General features: G+C 35.8%; 1 protein-coding gene across 2 annotated transcripts; it reads right to left on the bottom strand.

The window, feature by feature from the left end:
• Nucleotides 1-1,951: 1,951 nt before the first annotated feature.
• LOC131651673 (protein SHORT ROOT IN SALT MEDIUM 1) lies at nucleotides 1,952-10,678 on the bottom strand. Of its 2 annotated transcripts, none has more exons than XM_058921343.1 (21): nucleotides 10,453-10,678; nucleotides 10,268-10,361; nucleotides 9,959-10,156; nucleotides 9,583-9,876; nucleotides 9,336-9,439; nucleotides 8,399-9,076; nucleotides 8,242-8,287; nucleotides 7,480-7,572; nucleotides 7,244-7,299; nucleotides 6,569-6,674; nucleotides 5,878-6,089; nucleotides 5,723-5,786; nucleotides 5,224-5,397; nucleotides 5,067-5,094; nucleotides 3,610-4,892; nucleotides 3,449-3,523; nucleotides 3,276-3,350; nucleotides 2,658-3,191; nucleotides 2,486-2,527; nucleotides 2,336-2,398; nucleotides 1,952-2,258 (listed from the first exon to the last, which is right to left on the bottom strand). In XM_058921343.1, exons 2-21 carry the CDS (start codon nucleotides 10,334-10,336, stop codon nucleotides 2,169-2,171), a joined length of 4,284 nt encoding a protein of 1,427 aa, XP_058777326.1. In that variant the 5' UTR covers nucleotides 10,337-10,361; nucleotides 10,453-10,678; the 3' UTR covers nucleotides 1,952-2,168. The 2 variants fall into 2 exon arrangements, with proteins under 2 accessions (XP_058777326.1, XP_058777327.1); XM_058921344.1 differs by having other exon boundaries at nucleotides 9,336-9,409; nucleotides 10,453-10,677.
• Between the last annotated feature and the right edge of the window lie 6,805 nt (nucleotides 10,679-17,483).

Here is a 17,483-nt window from a genome sequence, read left to right as displayed (position 1 = left end):
ACCTTGATAGGGTGGACTGGAGTAGTTTGAGTTCAAACGAATCAGGATAACCAAACGTGTCATAAGTTTTTATTTTATCAAAAACTCAATCCAACCCTCCTTATTATGTTTTTCGAACCTTCAAAGAGCACTCGAATTCAAGGCTCGTGGTATTTTAATGTACCCTCGTGTAAGCAAAGCAACAAAGATCAATATATCATCATTTTTATTTCATGCTAATACTAGTGGAATTAGGAAAAGAACTGGACGTACTCAGTCTGTATGCCCTATCGTCTATTAGAAAATTGATGTGTTGTTCGTCCATTTCCTGCATGGGGTTTTTCTCCCTTCAAATTTTAATCATGTCAATCCATGTGCTATTAGACCTGAACTTTTTGTTACATTTATTAAAAGAGCACTCGAATTCAAGGCTCATGGTATTTTAATGTACCCTCGTGTAAGCAAAGCAACAAAGATTAGTATATCATCATTTCTATTTCATGCTAATACCAGTGGGATTAGGAAAATAATTGAACGTACTCAGTCTGTATGCCTTATCGTTTATTAGAAAATTGATGTGTTCTTCGTCTATTTCCTACATGGGGTTTTCTCCTTTCAAATTTTAACCATGCCAGTCCATGTGCTATTAGACCTGAACTTTTTATTCCATTTATCAAAAGAGCACTCAAATTCAAGGCTTGTGGTGTTTTAATGTACCCTCGTGTAAGCAAAGCAACAAAGATTAGTATATCATCATTTCTATTTCATGCTAATACCAGTGGGATTAGGAAAATAATTGAACATACTCAGTCTGTATGCCTTATCGTTTATTAGAAAATTGATGTGTTCTTCGTCTATTTCCTACATGGGGTTTTCTCCTTTCAAATTTTAACCATGCCAGTCCATGTGCTATTAGACCTGAACTTTTTATTACATTTATCAAAAGAGCACTCAAATTCAAGGCTTGTGGTGTTTTAATGTACCCTCGTGTAAGCAAAGCAACAAAGATCAGTATATCATCATTTCTATTTCATGCTAATACTAGTGGAATTAGGAAAAGAACTGAACGTACTCAGTCTGTATGCCTTATCTTCTATTGGAAAATTGATGTGTTGTTCGTCTATTCCCTACATGGGATTTTGCTCCCTTCAAATTTTAATCATGCCAGTCCACTGCTATTTGACCTAAACTTTTTATTACATTTATCAAAAGAGTACTCGAATTCAAGGCTCATGGTATTTTACTGCTATTTGACCTAAACTTTTTGTTACATTTATCAAAAGAGCACTCGAATTCAAGGCTCATGATATTTTAATTTATGTAACCCTTGGGTTTTTTCTCTATTGCTGAAATCAAAAATTAAAGGCTTTGTTCGATAAAATTAACGGTTGAATAAGCTAATTAAAGTGTTTGGTAAAAATGATTTAACTATCTGATAAATATAAAATGACATAAAAAAAACATTTCTTAATTAATAATTAAATGCACATTTAAAATAATTAAAATTTATAAGAGTATTAATAAAAGAAAAAGTAATAAGCAATAAGCTAAAACACTACTTAAAACATCTGAAAAATAAACTATAAGCCAATAAAATAAACTGTAAATTCATGATAAAAATATTGTTACCAAACAGGTCTTTTATTATCATACAAGGTTATAAACTATAAGCTCAAAATATGGTTTGTCAAACAAAAGCCAGAATATCAAAAGACTTAAAACCAACCTTGTCCAACCCAACTTCAACTTTGCCCTTCCCTCTTTCTCGAATCAGTTCATTTTATACTAATTTAATCCCTCAGCATTTTGTTTCATGTTTCTGCTTTTCATCACCACTTACATTGACATATAAGCATGTACATAAAATATGAAAGATGCAAGTAAAACCATACCTACTATTATTTGGGTGCAAGAAAGAATTGAGTTGCATTCATAATGATTTATAAATATAAGTGCTTTTAACATCCAAATATTTAAAATGTCTTAAACTGAAAAAACAAATATAAAAATACTCAATTCGGGCAACATAAATGTTTCAAAAGCAGCAGATATAAAAAGTTTCAAAAATGTTTGAAAATCATCCACGAAAATATGACCCACCACTCTATAGTTTTTACCTTCTCCCTAACATAAATAAAAAACAACACATCATGTTACCAAAACAATTAATGTCAAATTATAAGGGGGCTTCAAATGTCACTCATCCGCGCCAACTTGATATAAAGTATTCGATCATCCCTTCCCGTGTTGCTCTCCAGCAATGCACTTTGTACAAGCTCCTGTATTTGTAGACAACATGAGAATAGAGTCATGGAGAAACTAAAATAACACTAACAAACAAGGGAAATTTTCACACCTTCACATCCCTGTGAGAAAGGAACATCCCCAGATTGTGGATTATTATCCGCATATCTTCAACCTGGAAAAAAAACATTTTTTAACAATCTTGAAGGATGAAAATAAATTATATAAACAATAATAATAAAATAAAGACCAGGATTGTTACCCTAATGTAGCCAACGCGATTCCGATCGAAAAATCGAAAAGCCTGTAGTTAAAAATAAATCAAAGCATTATTTCATTGAAGCTAAATCATGACAGATACATAGATGACCAAATAGAAGCAATATATAAGATGACCAAATAGAAGCAATATATAACCAAGTAAAAACAAGTACCTTCAACAATTCTTTGTCTACAACAACCTCCTTAGCAGGGGTATCTTTCTTAATTTTATCAACCTTGCTTTCCTTTTCTTCATTGAGTTGAACATCATCCTTGGACTCCTTCACCTCGTCTTTAACCTTTATTTCCCCTTTAGAAGTTTCATCGGCTGCTTTCTCATTGCTAGTAACATTTTCAGATTCATTCTTTGCATCAGCATCTAGCTCAGTATTTTTATCATTGGATGAGTCCTGTTGGGGACTACCATTTTCCATTTCCTCATATTCTTCCGGATCCTCTTCTGGATCTTCCTCATCTGATGCATTTTCCATCTTCACATCATCCTCCTTATTACTAGAATTATCATTCTCGGCAGCCGCTTTCTCATTATCTGCTTGGGTTGGATTTGATGTGTCAATATTTGTCTCAATCTTAACAGAAGGATCATCACCTTTTTGACGTTTTGTGGAAGACTTTTTTGCATTATCCTCATCTTCCCGCTGCCTCTTTCGCTGAGCTCTTTTGGTAACGAATTTTTTGCGCAGTTTCTGAAGAAAAAATGGTAAACCTAATTAAACTGTCATTAGAGAATCAAGTCAAACATAACCTGACAAAAAGCAACCTTGACCAACCTGAAGAAAAGTCAAAATCCTACTACCCATTTGAAACTGAAGCATTTCATAAAATGATTCAGCAAACAATGAAAGCTGCAAAAATAACAGGGAAAGTCCATTTTGAATCAGCAATGGTCTGATAACGGGGAGAAATGTTCCATAGAAAAATAAATAAGAACATTTAAACAAACCTCAATTGTTGATTCTTCAACATCTTTGTCAGAATAATCCAACAATGAATCCAGAGACAGTGACAATGATCGTAGCTGTAAAAGAATTGACATTAGACTTAAACTGTGTACATAAGACAGTTAGTATGTATGTTTCTAAAGTTAAGCAAAAAATACCGTACTTTAGAATCTTTGGTTGATTTTGTTTTAAGTATAAATCCGGGGTGTCGAGGAGGTTCATCAGATTTCTTCTTCTCTTTCACTTCTTTATTCGATTTGCTTTTAGGCTCATCTTTTCCATCTTTCTCTTTTGTTACTTTCTCATCTTTTGATTTATCCCCAACTTTCAGTTTCCCCTTGACAATTGGAGTATCTTTCTCAGAGGCTTTCTGTTTATCTATCTTGGATCCACTTTTTTCTCCAGTTTTGGATCCACTTTTTTCACCAGTTCCTTTTCCATCCTTCTTGTCATCTTTGTCAGACTTCACTTCATTTTTATTGGAATCGCCTGAACCTTCTTGCTTTTCAGAGGTTGTCAACTTTAACTTTTTCTTAGGAACTACCTTGACAACTTTCTTTGTCACAGGCACAGTCTTTGTATCTGCATCAGTAGCCTTCTTGCCAGTGCTCTGAGTGTCGTCATTTGCAGGAGCTGCCACGGCATTCTCTTCATCCTTTTTATCAGACTTTGGGTCTTTTTTATTGGAATCAGTTGCATCATCTTGTACCCCAGAGGTCGGTGCTTTTAACTTTCTTTTGGTTACTACTTTCACAGGTTTTTTGCCCTCGGTCACTATGGTGTCGGCATCAGCAGTCTGCTTGTCAGTGTTTTTGGTATCCTCCTGTGCCTGAACTGCCACAACACTTCCTTCATTTACTACAGATTTAGATGTCTCATCAACCGCCTTCTTTTTAGGTACCCGCTTGATAATTTTCTTTTTTATTGTTTTCACAGTAGAATCATTGGAGCCTGTGTTAACTGCTGGATCCAACTTGTCCAGAGGCTTATCTTCAGAACTGTTTATTTCCTTATCATTTTTTCCAACAGGAATATCCTCCGCAACTACGTCTTTCCCAGGAGTTTGAATCCCAGTAGGATCCACAGAAGACTTGACCTCCTCAACAGGCGCATCTGATGTGGCCACTTTATCTGTAACATCCTTCTCACCTGGTTTGTCAGTTTGGCTCTTCGCGGTATCGTTTGTCTTATTGACAACTTTTTTCACTATCTTCTTAATGATTTTCTTCTTCACAGATTTAACACTTCCGGTGGTTTGACCCGGGGTAGTTTCCCCTGGCTTTTTCTCTGCACCCTTGCCATCACCTATGTCTGAGGCATCTTTCTTAGCAATTTTAGTGTTGCTCGGTTCAGGTTTTTTTTCACTTACGTCCTTAACAGCACTATTATCTTTCTCTTTTTTCTTAACATCAGACTTTCCAGATGCAGAAGATTCTTTCCTCTTACCTGATTTATATAAATTATTGAACAAGAGAATAATCAAAACTAGTGGTAAAGAAAACTCAGGTGAGAAGAAAATGGTACCAAGTCATGTACAGGAGTATGTCTATGAAGCCATGCATTAGAAAGATACAACTATATATGATTGGGATAAGAAGATGAGGTAAGTAGTTTGCTTACCATTTGATTCCTTGTTTACCCTTGATTTCTGAAATATTACCAAAACAAGATTAAAAGATAGTAGTAGAGAAAATATGGAAACAAACAGTGTTTTGCAATACAATTCATCAAAAAAAATCATGAGCGGAATGACCTAAACTAATAAATAAAATCAAACCTCTTTCTTAAGAGAAATTTGACGTTCTCTTTCAGCCACAGCTTTCTTGTGGGCAAGCCACTTATCACGCCATTCATCCAATGAAGGGAGGCAGTCAGACAAATCGGGAACATAAAGTACAGTAATCTCCTTGTGGCTAAAGAAACCATCTTTACCAATTCTATCATAATGTATCTGGAAAACATACAACAGCTTTTGGTAACTAACTTTTTATGTTAAATGAGATATTATATGACCAAAAGATATAACACTAATCTTGAAGGAAGGAAATATTAACAAACGAAACAAAGAGTCGACATATGTTTCAAAAATCATTAAACCAAGCAAATGTAAAAAAGCGCATCAATCGAGGATATACAAACAACAGCAGAAGTAAACACTTTAAATGATAGTTATCAACATTCTCCTTAGTAGCGGTTTAAACATAAAAAGGAACATGAAAGAAAAATTAAGCTAAATACAGGTAAATTAAAATAAATAGTCAAAAAATAAACTATACCTCAAGGAACCGGTTCCAATTTTGACATTTTTGCAAATCAAGCTGACTAATATCCTTCGAGTATCTGTAGGAAAAAAGGGGAAATATCCATTATTCAATACGGAGAAACACATGTTTCCACGGTGATAATTATGTCATGATAGTAAAGTATAAACCTAAGAGCTGTTCTGATCAAAGAGCTATCATCATTAGATGGATCACCACCGTCAGCAGGTTCCCATGGACCGCCAACTGCCATGAATGAATGGTCCTTCTTAAGGATTGCAAACCTAAGGAAATTGCAAATATGAGGAATACGGTCATCAAAAGTTTTATCAGATGACAGCTCCTCCAATGCACCCCTACTAAGCCCACTCATCAAAATTACCTGAAACAAGGAGGAAAAAAACTACACATCATCAAACAGAAGACCAAATATATGACCCCAAATACCCATAAATTGAATAATCCCTATAAATATGAACTAGCTGGCGACATGAGGCAATCAGCATGATGACCAGTAAACAGAAAATTATGATCATTATACAGGCACAAAAAGAAAAGAAAAAATTGCTCAATTCAACAAGCCAATAGTAATATAGGGAAAGGGAGGTAAAACTATGGGTTTAGCCAAAATACATTTCTTAAGAACAATTTATTTGTGTATACTACTATGGAAGTTTCTTGATAATAAACAATGGGTTCACCCTATTTTCGCTATTAAATTGCTATTGAGAAAAAAATGTACAGATCAAAGAAATTGTATGCTACAAGAAGACAAAATAATCACACTCAGCAGAAATAAATCCAATTTATCACATAAAATTAAGAGAAAAGTGTAGTTTAAAACTTAGATCTTAAACCTACTTTGGCATTCCAAACTGTATTTCCTTGTTCTGAACTTGTAGGTTGTCCCGTCAAAAGCTTGCCGGAAGTGTCTCTGCCACTTTCTTCAATAAAATCATGCTCAAAACTGCTCAAAACACATTAATTTCATTCTACATTTTATTTATCAATCGCAATAACATGACTACCACCTTAAGGAAGGGAATACAAAATCAATTAAGAACATATTCTACACATGAACAGTATAGTTTTTTATTTCAGAAAATAACAAATTAAAAAATACAAAGAAAAAACATGAAAAAACATTAAGTAACTTTCAGGAAAATAAAATATTGTGAAACCAGATTACAGAAATGTTACCACCACCAGTCAACTAAACTTCAAAAGACATCCCACCCAAATATTTTTACCATACATTTCATAAATATTTGTGAACTAAACTTTAAAAGAGATCCCACACAAACACTTTTTACCACACATTACATAGATATTTGAGTTCGTCTTACTAGAGAAATTCAAGATATTCAGATTACAAAACAGACAAAATTTACCAAATATTACAGAAATAGTTGTTTACATTTACTACAGAAATTCAAGATGCTCGGACTACAAAAACAGACAAAAAAGTTCTCAAAAATTTAAGCTAGAACTAGAAGAGCAAATAACCAAAAGCATTTGAGACATGAAGAGAGGCACCTGACAGGAGTGTGTAAAGAGAGTTTAAGGTTTTCCTTTGGCCAGTTCACAACAGCCTGAAGCATATGAATAAAATAATGTCTAATCAAAATTGATTTCTTACCCTAAAAGAAGCAAGTTAATATGTTTATTTTGTTCTTTAAAATTCCATCATATGCTTATTGAGGTATATTTTAGAAAAAATTATTATCTACCCAAAAATAACTATCACCAGACGCAGGTAAACTTGTGCGTACCTTAGAGAATTCGGGAGAAATGAAGAGTCGCGGATACCGCTTATCAATTGAGAGGTAATCCCTCTCAATATTTACCAAGGAAGAAGGGTATACCTGTTCATGTAGTTTAGACAATGTAAACTCAATTAATATAACTTCAGAAATCATTCATGCAACAGTAATATAATAGACAAAAGAACAAAACAGAAAACAGGTCTATGAGGAATCAATAAGGATAGAAATACTCTTAAAATCATACACGCTCTTTAACAAGATTTGAGTGAGGGCTGCAGAAAATTGCTGAGTAATAATTGAAAGACATCCCAAAATTAAGAGCAGTGCCCAACAATAAGGAACAAGGAGAAAGGAGAAAGGAAGGATAAAAAGGATCGAATCACCAGACATAAGAACTGCCAAAAACACATAAGGGTGTGAAGACAATTAACAGAAAAGAGCAATTAAAACCCAAAAGCAAACAAGATTTCTGAGGAAGCAAGTTCAACAAGGACTTTGAAGAGAAAAGGAAAGAAATAAAACAGAAATGGCCCAGTATCATCAAATTGAATCATTTAGGCAAGTAGAGAGCAGAAGTGAACTTCTCAATAAACCTGAGTCCAACGATTTAAACAGTAATAAAAGGTCCAAGTGCAAAACTAATAGCTACAACAGGAATTACTAAATCTTCTTAAGCAATTATCCAAGGATCTCCAGAGGAAAATAAAGCAGGGCAACAGGCTTCTTGAAGCGGGATATTCTCATAATTTAAGTTCTCATTCCTTTTACCTTGCAGACATATTCTCTCCGTTTTTCTTTAACAGGTGATCGGTGCCTTCAGCATAACAGAATATTAAGTTAGTTATAAAATGCTGCAAGACATACAAGCAGCTAGTTATTCAGAACCTGAGCAGGACGCAAAATAGAAAATATCATTAAGATCCACCTATGTAAAGCACGATGTGGGGAGTCCCTTCGTGAAGATTTCCCCTCCTTTGTCAAAGACGACCCGCGAGGATCCTTTGAAGTACTACGAGGATCCTTGGAGGATCTGACTGGAGTTCGTTCAGGCTTAACTTCAAGTGCTCGTTTGCGATCTCGCTCCCTTTCCTTTTCACGCCGCTCCAGCATGCGCTCTTTTTCACGCTCCTTTTCGCGCTCTCGATCCCGTTCTCGCAATCGTTCACGTTCTTTGTCTCTTTCTCTGTCCCTATCTCTATCACGCAAGCGGTCCCGACGTCGTTCATCTTCCCTTAGTTCAAATTCCCGAAGATAACTAGCTCGGTCATCCTTCCGATCAGTAGGCCCACCGTGTGACAGCAAATTTCCTGGGTAGTCTAGATCCATAGCAGTTCCATGAATACCTTTTCCAGTGGCATAGTCCCTACCAGGTGGCAGGCTAACTCCATAACCGGGATTTGACGCATTCTGGGAATACAAGAGATCATCCACATTTCTCCTTGGTGCTGCTCCTAGTATTGATGGTGCATGTTGTCCACTATATGAAGTAGCGCTTAGCATTGATGAAGCATGGGGATCAGAATCAATCCTTCCTCCATAAGACATTAGATCTTGGGTTGGATGACGACTTGCAGCACCCCTAGCTGCAAGATAATCAGTTTGTCTGCCAGAAACGGGTTGCTACTTAGTGTAGGTAGAAATATTTTAATTATTTAACACATCTAGGCACTGTTGAACAGCTTCTGCCCAGCTTTATCAGAAACTTAAGATTAAACAGCTGGTTTGCATAAAACCCCCAGAATAGAAGAAAATGTATCATATTCATCAAGCAAAATAACATTATTTTCAAGCGATCATTAAGCAGAGCATTAGACAAACATGATGCAAATTTTTCGATAAATAAAACTCGAGAAAGAAAATACCTTGCACCCCCATCCAGTGAGGCAGCTTGCAGAGACTGAGATTTCAGCAATTGTTCTTGTCGAAGCAAAGTAGCCTGATCAATGCGGTCATAAATTTCTGATTGCTGAATTTTATAACGAGTGCAATATGATTACAATAAAAAAGCATGCATGAAACCTAAAGTACATCGGTAAGACTTATCCCTAACATAGATTCTAAGATAAACCAATAAAGCAACGACAATCTCTGTCCAGGAGTAAAACATACCTGATGTTGATGACCGTATCCAACAGCATCAGTAGAATAGCGTCCAGTTTGCTCACTCGGCAAATCCCTACCAACATAACCACTCGGTCGTTCTCCATATTGCCGTCTATCTAATCCAGAGTAGTCCAAACTCTTGTCACCATACAATTGATCAGATTTGTGGCCATACCCATGGCTTGAAGACGGAACATAATCACCAGAAGCAAACTTGGGAGAATCTGAAACACCCAAAGAATATCCTCCACGAGCATCTAAAGCTGACGAAGCAGCACCCTTGGTACCCAACGAAGGAACCTGTACAGTGAGAAAAAAATTCAATCAACTCTCCACCTAAACAGTGTATAAAATGATAGAGATAAAAAAAAAAAAAACTGACCTGCGGAGCTGTGCTCAAAGCAGCTGACCCATAAACAGAACTATACTGTCCTCCATACTGAGCAACAGCGCTATGAGCCCTATAGTTACCAGCATCAGCCTCCTGAGAACTACCTAATATACCTGAATGCCTAGAAGCTGCAGAATGCTGAGCAGCATCATGTCCTCCAACAGAAGCTCCAGAATAATTAGTACTCAACTACAGTCACAAAATCCAAAATCAACCCCATAATTTACTATTGATAAAATCCATTCTTTAACTATAACAATTTATTTATGAAACAAAAATAAAATATTTCGAAACCCTTACGTTTTGACCATATCCGGATTGACCTGGGTACGATTGGCCGTAAGCGCCACTCCCTCTGGAAGAATACATGTAGGTCGTTCAAGAGCGGCCAATCCTGAAACCAGCAAGAATTGATGTTTAGAACAACAACAATTAAAAAAATTGGGGATTTTATTTTTCACTATTGATTTGAATTTAGCACTCACGGATTGAAGAAACAATCGCGACAGGCGGATTTGTGGGGATAGTTTGCAGATGAGAAAGTGATCGAGTCGAATGGGAGAAAAAAGGGGGGAAAGAAACCCTAGAAAGAGCTGAAAAGAGAGTGATGAAACACTGTGTGCGTTATCGCGATTCCGAAGGTGTGAAAAAACCAAGTAAGAGAATGACGCAAAGATACGAGGGTTTTCATTCAGAGGGAATCTAATTGCGACTCTACCTAGACCTCCCACCCACCAAATATATCAAAAAAGTCTAAAATATCCTTTTACTAGATAATAAGATAAAAAAAAAAAAAAAATTATGTCAAAATCAACTTATGAGTAAAAAATCCCTAAGGGTTGGTCTATTGGCAATGGAGGTTTGGGTTTGAGAGTGTTCTTAGTTGGTTACCAATATTTAAAAAAAAAATTATGAGTAGATATTCCATTACAATCATCTAACAAGAGAAATTTAAGCAAGAACTTGTTCATAAAGCATTAAATTATAACCTAAATATGCACAAGTATTCAAGTCACGATAAATATGACAAACTCGCGTCTCTCCATCCAGTTTGAGCAACTGTTGAATTTGTTATACCAATGACATTCCAGTTATTCTACCTTGTTCATAATCCAAAATATTTTGAACAACCATTTTGGAATCTATATGAAGTTCAGTAACTCAAAATTCAAACTATATTGTCAATCTTAATCCTTCTAACACAACCCAAAATTGAGCAATATATGCACTACAATAACGCAAATATCTTACGAAACCTCTAAGTCACTCACTAGTACAACCTCTTAAAAGATTATCATATTCAGCTATCAAATCATTCTTACTATATTCATTTGTGTTCCATCTCACCCAACTCGAAAGGGGAGGAGACCACCTTATTTGCTTAGTCTCTCGAGTCAACTCCACATTTTTTACTTTAAAAAACTTAAATTTTTGTCCTTCAATAACACATTTCTTCTTTTTTTTTAAAGTTTAGAATTTTTGTACATTTGTCTGAGATAGCTAAGAATCAACAAGTTAACTATTTTTTTTAATTCTTACGTTCTCTAATCCCGAAGAAAATATCTCTAAAAGGAAAATCAGACAAGCTGATTGTTTTTGGTACAGTTTCAATTTGCTCGACTTTTTCTTAATTCCGACGATGCATCAGAGGTGGTACATGCAAGACACTCCAACGTTCAAATTAGTGAGTGATCAAGACAAAGAATGAAGTGATTTAGGCTTTTCAGAAATGTGTACCTTGTCGTGGCATTTTTTAAAGGATTCTTGTTAGGGTTTCCGTAGGTTTCATTCCTTTATCTTTAATCAAGATCACTTACACTGACATATGTCATGATTTGGTTTGTTTTATGATTCAAGGTTATGCCTTCATCTTATGCTTTGATTGAGTGTTTTTAAGGCATGTCTACGCATGTTCCCAAGTCCTAAAACTTTTTGCTTAGAGGAAATATTATGGCGCCTTATGTTTGACATCATCCTCATCAATATCTCTGCCCTTTGGGCCTATAAGGTTTTTCTTTTGTGAATTGATTTCACCCATGCCTCGATCTAAGTAGGAATAGTTGTCCCTCAACTTTGGCATGATGGAGTTGGGTTTAGGCTGATAACTTCTTGCAGTTAGGGCTATGAAAAATTACAATGGATTTCCCTTGTCTTCCCTCTATTTTCTCTCTTTAGTTTTTAGGTATCCTTAATTCTTGTTGTTAGTGGTTGGTATGGCTCCTCAATCTTTGCCTCTTCAGTCGCCTATCGCATGCCAATATAGGGTTAGTAGCATTATGGATTATATGTAGGTCCCCCATGATGAGTTTCTTATGAACTAACTTTGTTATCGTGACTCTGACAACGTCTTTGGCCATGTGTGCTTCATGTGTTATCGATGTTTATTTTTCTACTACTTCTAACTTCCATCGTTTAAAACATCAAGTTTATTCTCTCTTACAACACTTCAAAACAAATTCAGGCATGTCAATTTATTTACTCTTCTTGCATGTAAATATAGGTATTAATGTATCTCTTACCGTTTACATGTCTTTGAATCCTTAATGCATGTCGTTTAAATTTACATTAAATTGAAACACATGACTTGCATGTATGCATGAACCAAGTTTCATGCTAAAGTCATCAAAGATAGTGTTTTAGAAAAATATGTTACGTTAACCGAGCTTTGAGCCTCACACAACTTTGAACATGTCCATTTTCATGTGAGGGATGGTGATGTCCGAAGGGAGCTCTTTCGCCTTATCAACTACCTGATCAAAATCCCCATACACATTAGTAGGCATTTTTTAAAGAGACTTCCAAACTTTCTCCTTAAGCTTAACCATGTGGCTATCAAAAGCCTTATGATATTCAACACATGACTCCTTCTCTTATTGAAGGGCTTCTGAGCCTCTTTAGCACAATGAATTGCATCCATAATGGCGGCATTTGTCTCCTAACAATGCTTTTTCTTTGCCTCTAATAAAGACTCTGGCTCAAAGATTCGGACAGCCAAAAAGGAAGGAGAGTCGTGGACATTCGCCTCCTTCTGAAACATAGACCACTTTCGCTCCATAGCTACACATTTCCTCTTCCAGATATCCCTCTCCTTTGAAGGACTGCCCATGCCCAAGACGTCTCCCCAACCAACAACAACTAAGGGAAATAGATAAGTTGCCCGATAAATGTAGTATATGGCCTTAGAAAATAACTCCATCTTGTCCGCCTCAGTAAGATTCTGGAAGCAGGTTTGATCTTCCTCAAACATAGTAGCAATAGTTTCCTCAAGAGTGTAAGGAATTCGGACAGGAAGGATGGCGGGTGTGGAACTTTGTTTTACAGGTAATAGATTTAGTTTTGATGATGACAAGTATGAAGAACACTAAAAGATCAAAAAAGAAAGATAACATAAACATGATGACAGTTATGAAGAACATATGATATTTATAAATATGCAAAAATTATGAAAGTCAACCAATGCACTTAAGCAATTTTATTTTGTAGATGATATTCAGCATAGTAAAGATGCAACAATTGTGAAAGTCAACCAATGAACTTAAGCGGTTAAAAATGCAAGCCATGGGTTTGATAAAAGGATTGACAAAGTTTCAGACATCAACACATGTTCAGAAAAGGAAAACAAACAGACTACATATGAAGCCTTAAAAGAAATCTCAAAGAAAGTGTCAACAATAAAAGAATATATCAGACGAGGCTTAGCGGGGTCAATCTCTAAATTTAGTAAGTGAGTGAAACTTTATAAACGCAAGAATCTTTCTTTATAGAAGTAGATGGCTATAAACACACATTACACACACTTAGAACCTTTTTATAAAATGTTTTGAAAAGAATAAAACTTGAGAAGTATATATAGAAGTTGCATAGAAAATGTTGGGAGCATTAAAAAAGCCAAAAAATATTTTTTGATTGGATCTTATCAACTATGTTAATCGATTAGGTTGACGCGTTTTTAAGGAAAAAGGAAATTTGAATGCACACAATCGATTAGCAACGACTATATATCATTTCTTACCTATTTTGAAACTTATAGCTGTTTTAAATTATCTAATCAATTAATAACAATAATTTTTTATTTAATGATGTTTCCTCTTTTGGAGGATTTCAAACGTATAAATAGAGGTCTCATTTCTCATTTCATTTCATTCAGATCTCGATTTGTGTATTGACACACACTCTCTCTCTCTCTCTAATATTTCATTTTTCACTTTCTCTCACTAGTTCTTATAGGCAAATGCTTTTAAGAGGAAATATCTTTTGTGAGTGAGGTGTCTTTGTAATTCTGGATGGTTAACATTATATAAGTTCTCCAAGAATGTTGTTTATGCATCTTGGATGAACACGCTCCATTTAGGGATAACAATATGTGGTTATAAGCTATATTAAAAGCTTTGGTTGTGGATTGTGTGATCAGTTCCTGATATTTATTTAGGTTGAAGATCGTTAATATTGTTGAACTTCCCTTAAGGCTATTAGAAAGCCTTGTTCATTTGAAGGATGAATTTTCTCAATATTTATGAACTTGCCATTAGGTTCATGGTTAGCCCGTTTAAAACCATAGGTTAGAAGATCGGCCTGTTAAAAAAGAGATTATTGGTTATCCTGTTAAACCAAATTAAGCTCAGGTATTTTGTGGAGAGAAGACTTACCGCTTCAATCTACCGTTGGAAAGGATGTTTGGCCACTTCAATCTCGGCATTTCAATGGAGAAGACGCAAACGATCATATCTTATGTCTTGTATTATCATGGTTGTAGGACAACCACCATTTCCTTGTATAAAGGGGTTTGTGGGCTTCACCTACTAAAAGGTCTCAAGTATTTAATGGAAACTCTCAATATCAATTCTTGGGGAGAGGAGTAGGTTCTTTTGATTTGACTAAACCTCTATAACTTTCAGTATTTTTCTTCTTCTCTTAAACTCTTTGAATTCCACATTTTATTTCAATATTTATTTTCCGCTACTTATATATAGACAAATGTTTTTGAAACTCTGATTTTAATCTAGAAAAGCTTTCAAAGTTTTCAAAACCATGTATTTACAAACCACAGAGTACACATCCCTCTTGTGTGTGAATTCTCAAGTCCAATCGTGGGCAGTTTGATAATTGGAGTAGCCAATCCTAAAACGACACCCCCGAAAAGACGAGTCTGCTTAGAGGAATCTTCCTCCAAAAGGGGCCTCTGGTCCTGATCTCGATCTCTCTTCACTAGGAAAGTAGGAGACCAGGGCTGGTCCTTAACACCTAAAGTGCCAACAGCAATAATAAGTTGGTTAACTCTAGGAGAAACTGAAATAATAGCAACATTAGAGGAATTGACATAATTTACATGAAGAGTAGTGGTTATCTTAATTGGAGGATCAGGGTTGACACCTTGAGAGAAGTAGCAATGTCAAAAACTTTATGCAAATAGTCCATTTTATCTACCAGTATAAACATGCAGGTTAAAAAATCCAAGACTTTATCTTCACCAAAGATATGTTTCCTTTCCATACGACCGACCATACTCATAATGGCATAGGTGTCAATGGATTTCTTCCTATGATGGGAAGCTGACACTTTATTGGGGATAAACACTTCCTCGTAGCCAAACCCTGATACATATACTTTTGATCCCTCTTCATTATAAATTCTTCAATGGAGAGAGAATCTAGTTTGATGTTGCAAGAATGAGGCTCGTAGCGGAAATAAGGCCATGACCATTATTTCAAAAACTTACTCTTCTAATAACAAGAGGATTTGATAGGGTTTGACCAGAAGGCAAATTGAGCCTCATGAGTACGAGACTTCACCAGCATGAAGTGTCATAGAAAATCGCCCTAGTTCCTAGTGAAGTGTCATTTTGTGAAGTGTGGAAGAAATTAAAAACAATCGAGAAAAAAGTTTCCCAAGACCTCCACCTCAAATTAAGATAGAGGCAACTGCAAATTTACCATGGTAAATAGACACTCATAAAAGGGAATTGAACATCCTTCAAAGATGTTGTTTATCCTATTCTCTAGATCCACTGAAATGACATATCAATCAGAAGGGTAGTCGACCACGGTATTATTCTCATCTACGACCACCTGAGTACTTAAACTTAAGGGGGTCTCTACTATCTCGGCATCCACCCAATTGTATGTACTCACATTAGCTAACTCCACTAGCGTAGGCCTTTTCAAGGATAGGGTGTCAACCTTAAAGTGTTCGGAAGATGTAAGCCTAAAAAATCTATTTGGCCAAGTCATATACTTCATATGGTCCTTGATGTCGATATTATTAGGTTCTCAATTAGGCTTTTCGATAAGCTTGGACATAATCTCTAACATTATTCATCCTTATAATAGCGGCCCACGGTTCTGAAGTTAGCATAGCAGGAGAAATCAAAGTTCCGCCCAATTCTATATACTCACGTTGGGTGACCCCATTAGCGTAGCCCCTTTCAAGCATATGGCGTCAACCTTAAAGTGTTCGGAAGATTTAAACCTAAAAACTATATCTGGCCAAGTCCTATACTTCATATGGTCCTTGATGTCGATATTTTTGGGTTCTCAATTAGGTTTTTAGATAAGCCTGAACATAATCTCTAACATGTTCCATCCTCATAATAGCGGCCCACGATTATGAAGTTAGCATAATAGGCGAAATCGAAGTTCCTGCAACCTGAAAGGAAGATGACATAGAAGCGGTCGCGTGATCACCTTCATCGTCTTCATAAGAGAAGATAACGTTGAAAAAAGAGTCTCTAGAGGAAGTTGCCTCACCCGGCAGACCACTAAAGAGATTTTCTTAATTATAATCATCAATTATATATATATATATATATATATATATATGATCTCATGGGGCTCTTGATTAGTGAGTTAGGGGGGAGAGTTGAACCAAAAGATACTCTCGCCCTAACTACGAGGGATTAGTCGCTCTCATAATCGCTAAGCAAGATAATGAGACTGGCACTCATGTTGAATAAGATAAAGAAAATATTAAAGGTATGGAAAGTTTAAAGCAAATAAGGTATCTCATAAAATAGAAGCTGACGAGAAAGCAAAGTGTAATTGGGGATAATGGAAGCTTTTTCAAGGAATTGCAATCGCTCTGCTGAGTACTGTAGGGAATAAGAAAGAAAGGCACTCATAAAAATAACTTAACTCTCAAAGGTTGCGAAAAGTTCTCTCAGCACTTCATGGCCTAACTTGTTATCTCAAACCACACATCACAAAAGAGTACTGAGACATTTCAATAATTGGAAGGCGTTTAATGTACATGTCCCCCACTAGTTTTGCAACTAATCTAAGGCATTTCGACTTCTAACCAAGAGTGAATAGCATCCTTAGAGGCCGACCATGACTTCTAAGGATTCCACGGCTAATACCCACCTGACAAACCTTGGGGGGGAATTGTTATGTGTCGGTCAAAGGCCTAAAAATCCAAGACCAAATCCAATTCCAATCCACTCAAAACAACCCTATGTATAAAAGTCATCACACATGAAATTCAAGATACACTATTATGATCTTCTCTTTTTACTACACTTATC

The sequence above is a fragment of the Vicia villosa genome, linkage group LG2 (assembly GCF_029867415.1).
Source record: "Vicia villosa cultivar HV-30 ecotype Madison, WI linkage group LG2, Vvil1.0, whole genome shotgun sequence".
In the NCBI taxonomy this organism is placed as follows: Eukaryota; Viridiplantae; Streptophyta; class Magnoliopsida; order Fabales; family Fabaceae; genus Vicia; species Vicia villosa.
Note: the sequence above shows the minus strand (reverse complement) of the source record. Positions and strands in the feature narration are given on the sequence as shown.

Coding starts and splice junctions, on each gene's coding strand:
- LOC131651673 (XM_058921343.1), bottom strand. CDS start 10,336: ATGTATTCTTCCAGAGGGAGTGGCGCTTACGGCCAATCGTACCCAGGT. Junction 9,877..9,958: donor CTTTGAGCACAGCTCCGCAG/GTCAGTTTTTTT, acceptor CTCACTGTACAG/GTTCCTTCGTTGGGTACCAA. Junction 2,399..2,485: donor ATCGCGTTGGCTACATTAGG/GTAACAATCCTG, acceptor TTTTTTTTCCAG/GTTGAAGATATGCGGATAAT.